The sequence below is a fragment of the Euphorbia lathyris genome, chromosome 1 (genome assembly GCF_963576675.1).
Source record: "Euphorbia lathyris chromosome 1, ddEupLath1.1, whole genome shotgun sequence".
NCBI lineage: Eukaryota > Viridiplantae > Streptophyta > Magnoliopsida > Malpighiales > Euphorbiaceae > Euphorbia > Euphorbia lathyris.
In genome coordinates this window covers 115330300-115335788 of record NC_088910.1, presented here as the reverse complement: position 1 = coordinate 115335788, position 5489 = coordinate 115330300, and the positions used below count along the sequence as shown (strand labels likewise).

Genomic DNA, 5489 nt, shown 5'->3' with positions numbered 1-5489 from the left:
ACAAAAATAGAATGAACTACTACTCTTTCAAGGAATATATATATATATATATATATATATATATATATATATATAAAGTTCAACTTCTGACTTTATTTTCTCCAAGCCATTATTAAGATCATTTACTAACTAATTTGTATTGTATGCATAAAATTAAAGGAAAAGTCCAAAAACGAAAAAATGTGTTTAAAGTTTTGACATTTTGAGTAATATGGGTTTGTGTGTTAGCATTTTTGTATTCAAAGTTAGAAATAAAATAATAATAATAATAATAATAATAATGCATTGTTAAGGTTGGAGAACATTTTTATTCAATCACTTTTACCTATTTAGTTATATTTTTGTAATATAAATATATTTGTTCGAACAAAACTAAAAGTTATATCCTCTAGTTGGTCCAACACCAACAAACCAAGTATAAATTATGATAGATTTTCAAAAAGTGAATTTCTATGTAAATTTCCCAATATAATACAAGTTGTACTACCCTAAACTTAGACAAGATAGTTAAGTATCAAGTCCAACTAGGTCCGAGTTAAACCTAGCCCAGCTCAGTCCATGAACAGACCTAGGCCAACCTAGCACAGGAACAGATCTAGGCGCAAATCCTGCTCACATTGAAAAACAAAGACAACTTTTTCAATATTTATATGGGAATTTTGGGCTCCTGGTTCCTGATCAAAAGTGCAAACTTCAAAGAGGCTCAACGTCCAACTTCATTTTGACTATATCAGATATCTCATTACTTAAAGCCAAATAATGAGCCCATAAAGACATAGAATCAAAGAAGGCTTGGCCCATATCTCCACGCCCATTGCTGTGCAGCTCAAGTCCTTTTTAACCATCGTTTCAGAAACACTTGAAAAATGAAACATGTTGAACTCTAAATATTTCCATAGCACCTCAATTACATGAAGGCACAAAATGTCAATCTAGGCATCCTTTACAAACAGATTCCTGAACATCGAAAAAGTACTGGTGCAACTCCTTTTATCACAATTCTATAACAGAACAGAAGTACCATCTTATGCAGCCTTAGCTGTGTCACGAGCAAGGGCAAACTTAGCCAAAAGGCCACTTAGCTGAAGATAGGAACCTACCCCATCAAGAATTCTCATATGAGCAAATCCAGTTTCCTGCAAACACATGAAAATCAAGAAACAAATATGCAATGACCGCATTTAGAATTGTCAAATCTGGAATGACGCATTTACCTTCATGAACTCCAATTTCAAATATTCAGGCATATCATAATTCTTTATGATGCGGAAAAGGGTTGTGATTATGTCAGTGGGAGAATAGCCCATATCATACAGCTGCTTCAGACCAGAACAAGCATCATCAAATTTGCCTTCAATTACATGGCGAACCATATTCTTCACGTGCAATGGGTGAGGTTGATCGCACACCTGAAAAGAAATCAACATGCTTAGACTTACAACGATAGATCACCTAATACTAAAGTCATACACAATAATTTTGACATGTAACCTTGAAAACATTTTCCTGGTTGACAAACCGGAATCCGCTGTATGTGGCTTGCAAGTTATTCAATGCCTGCCTCATATCTCCATCAGCAGTGAATATGATAGCTTCAAGGCCTTCAGGAACATAAGGAACCTTGATTGGTGACAAATAGAAATCAATATTGTAGCATTAGTTTTACAACACACAAGTAAGATGCACAACGTGATTATGATATTGAACTTTATGATATATAATTGAGTCAATTTTACAAACATAAGTAAGGTGGTTTCATAGAGTCCTTTTGGACTTTATCAGGTTCAACTTACAAGTTCTGAGGAGCTAAAAAGTTATTGATACTTAAATTCTAAGCTCTAACTTATGTTTTTGCCCACTTGATGTATTGCAATCCATGTTCCTACTTTAAATGATTATTCCTTGTACATGAACATACAAGTGTCTGTTCATACCCAGTCCAGACTATCTCACATTCTAATTCTCAAGTTTCCTATCAGAGTTGCTTATGAATGGGCAATTCGCACACAAAAATTAGCAAGATGGCATTTCTTCTACCAATGTTAGGTTCTGTAAGTAATCATGGCTATATCTCTTGAAGGCCTGCTAATTGATATACCCACCTTCAGAAAAGGCAATTTTACCAGATTAACATGATAGTTGATCCAGTATCAGTCTGTACTTGTTAAGATTTATGACAAATCTTATGAACTGAAGATAGAATCTTTCAAACAATTCTATAGCCTTAAATGGAACTCAAACTGCCCGCAAGCAAATAGAAGCCTCAAGCCTGTCAAACTTAAAACACTTCAATAATCCCAAATGTGAACAAAAAAGGTTAACCAATCATATAGAGAACAACAAACCAATGAGTTCAATTCAATCAGCCATAAAACTTGAACCAATGAGATATATATTAGTTTCAAAGACGGTAGGTAGCATAATGCAGAAAGGAATGACTTTTACCTTTTCTGCTTGAACTACTACCATGAGACGTCCAAGAATCTCTTGATCAGATAATCTTGAAAATCGAACTAGCGCACATCTACTCTGAATAGGTTCAATGATTTTAGAAGATGTATTGCATGCTAGAGCAAAACGTGTGGAATGTGAATATATTTCCATTGTCCGCCTCAGGGCTTGTTGTGCTCCAGAAGTCATGCTAATATTTGTTCAATAGAAGAAACAAAAACCCCACATGACAACCAACAACATGGAAGAAGAATCAAGGGAAAACAAATCAAAAACTGATTGAGATAAATACACCTTCTAGTTCCTAGATAGTCAAAATACATGAAAAAGAGAACTCAAACAGTCGAATTATTAATTAATGACGCAACACACAAACATAGTTACTGCAGGTATAGATCAATTAAACAATGCTATCTTTGACATGTACCTATCAGCTTCGTCAAGAATAATGATTTTGTGTCTTCCAGGAGGCAGATTTACTTTCGTATGTGCAAACATCTTGATTTTGTTTCTCACGACATCTATACCCCTGGAAAACAAAAGGGAATTGATAGAAATACCAAAATAAAAAACTAGAAAGCATCAGAAAGCTGAAATGCCACAGATTTCAACCCCAATTACCTGTCATCTGACGCATTGAGCTCCAAAACACCCTCCTTATAGTGAGTACCCAAAAGCTCATGTGCAAGAGCCAGTATGCTGGTAGTCTTACCAGTTCCAGGAGGACCCTGAAAACACAATGAACAGTGCCCACAACCAGCTTAGCACATAATATGAAGGTTTTACATGGGAACGGAAAATAATCAACCGCTATTTAAACATTAGCTTATGAAAGAACAAGGACAGAAGGATCAAAGAAATTTCCATCCAGCAGTAACTGGAAATTCACACTAGGGTTTTACTTTCATTTATCAACAAAATACAGCTCAAATTCAATGACAGACAGAACTAATTTAAACTATTATTAGTAGATAGTCATCAATTGCAAAATAATGTAACCAGCAATTAAGATCTAAAAATGCAATAACGGCGTGGTAAGAAAGCACAGTGAAGCAAGAGTACCGACCGATAAGATGAGATGAGGCATGTTGCCGTCGCGAGCGACTACTTGGAGGCGTGAGACAGCATCCTCGTTGCCAACGATGTCGGCGACTTTGGTAGGCCGGAATTTCTCCACCCATGGAATGTCGTAGACTTGGCTACTACCAGGAGCCGAAGAAGATGACGACGCCATTTGTTAAAGAGAGGTTAATGAATAGAAAATAGTGAAAAGGTGGGGTGAGTGTGGTAGTTCGTCCAGAAACCCTCGCCTGCGAAACCTACCCTCTGAAACTCTCTCAATACCTCTTCAAATTGGAGGGAAATTTCGTGTTGTAGACACCACTGTGTTTTGTGAATTTTACTTGACTCGCTTATTCAGATTATCATAATTTTAGAACTTCTCAAGAATTGGGCTGGGCCGATCTTCGGCCGTGTCCAATGAATTTTTGTTAAAAATACTTAATCCAAGTTTGGAGGCTCGGATGGGATTAGATTGAGTTCTAACTTAAAAATAAAATTTCAAGGCTATTTACTATATTTGATTACAAAATTACAACTAAATCATATTTTCAAACTTAATTCTAAATATATCACTATTTCCTATATATTTTTTTTTGGTAAAAAGGGAAGAAAAAAAACAAACAAACAAAAACCTAACCCGGGATCAGTCTAGGAAGACTGACCTCAATCTTATCCTCAAGAAGAGAAGGTAACAGAAAAGAAGGAGGAACGGAAAGGGTAGAAACACCTAACATCCCCCCATGCTCAGCAGCTGCCAAGCGATCCGCCACGCGGTTTTGCTCCCTATAAATATGGGAGAAGGTAAGAGAATCGAAGGCAGGACGAAGCCTCAAGATGGCTTTAATGAGATTCTGACTCTTAAGACAAACAGTCTGTCTATCCGAAATCCTGTTGATAACCTCCAAATTGTCAGACTCCACCGAAAGTCTTTTAACACCCATGCGAATGGCGAGTTTAATGCCAGACAAGATCCCCCAGAGCTCCGCAGTAAAGGAGGAGCCCGTACCTAAGTTATGGGTAAACCCAGCCAGCCAGGCGCCACCAGCATCCCGAAGAACTCCACCAGCAGCAATTCTGCCATTACTAAGGCAGGAGTCATCCGTATTCAACTTGACAACCCCTTCCCTGGGCTTCCTCCAACCAACTAACTGGACCTCTTTAACCGGGGAGGGGTGAACCAGGGGCTCTCCTTCAAAACTCTTTGTAATAACAGAGAGTTTTTTCGAGAAGTAAAACCGGAGGTCAGGAATAAAGACAGTCTTCTCAGCAAATAACTCTTCATTCCTTCATTTCCACATTTGGTGACAAATAATAGCGAAGAGAATAGCCCCGTGCTCCATACTGGCCAACAAATTCCCAATAACGCCTTCAGAGAACCAGTCAATATCAGAGAACCCCATAAAGGAAGGAAGGATGTGGTGAGGAAGGACCCCTTCCCAAACCTTTCTACTATTCGGGCAATCCCTCAAAGCATGGCACAAGGTTTCCACATGGCCGCTGCATCTGCTACAGGCACCAGATACAGCCAAGTGCCTTCTGTGTCTATCTGCATTCGTGAGGAGCCTGTCTTTGACTCCCAGCCATAGAAAACTCCTAATGCGGTAGGGGACTTTGAGGGCCCAAATGGACTTCCAAATTTCCAAGGGAGGATCAGCCCTATTAGGGGTAAAAGCTTCATAGGCCGATTTGCAAGAATAAGAACCATTATTAGTCAAGGCCCAGCAGTGTCTGTCCTTATCCTCCTCCTGATTACTAATCTTCACACCTCTAATATTAAGGAGGGTCTCCAGGCTAAGAAAGGAGTCGAACTTAGACCAGATCCAGTCTCCCTCCGAGTCCACCACATCAGCAATTCTCCAAGAGAGGAGATCATTCGGCGGAGGGGCAATGCACACCTCAATCAACGGTTTGTCACCAATCCAGGTGTCATACCAGAAACTAATGGATCTCCCATTACCCACCTCCAAGCCAATCCC

At 38.6% G+C, this 5489-nt stretch overlaps 1 protein-coding gene across 1 annotated transcript; it reads right to left on the bottom strand.

Annotated features, from left to right (window-relative positions):
- Nucleotides 1–854: 854 nt before the first annotated feature.
- Nucleotides 855–3837, bottom strand: LOC136210722 (replication factor C subunit 2). Its single transcript, XM_066002099.1, has 7 exons — nucleotides 3518–3837; nucleotides 3073–3179; nucleotides 2879–2980; nucleotides 2446–2641; nucleotides 1492–1620; nucleotides 1215–1409; nucleotides 855–1136 (listed from the first exon to the last, which is right to left on the bottom strand). Exons 1-7 carry the CDS (start codon nucleotides 3683–3685, stop codon nucleotides 1026–1028), a joined length of 1008 nt encoding a protein of 335 aa, XP_065858171.1. The 5' UTR covers nucleotides 3686–3837; the 3' UTR covers nucleotides 855–1025.
- Between the last annotated feature and the right edge of the window lie 1652 nt (nucleotides 3838–5489).

Bases quoted from the DNA above. Each gene is read 5' to 3' on its own strand.
- LOC136210722 (XM_066002099.1), bottom strand. From the start codon at position 3,685: ATGGCGTCGTCATCTTCTTCGGCTCCTGGTAGTAGCCAAGTCTACGAC. The intron at 2,981-3,072 runs GTAATTGGGGTT...TTTGTTTTCCAG, and splicing joins CTCAATGCGTCAGATGACAG to GGGTATAGATGTCGTGAGAA. The intron at 2,642-2,878 runs GTACATGTCAAA...AACAAATATTAG, and splicing joins ATTCTTGACGAAGCTGATAG to CATGACTTCTGGAGCACAAC.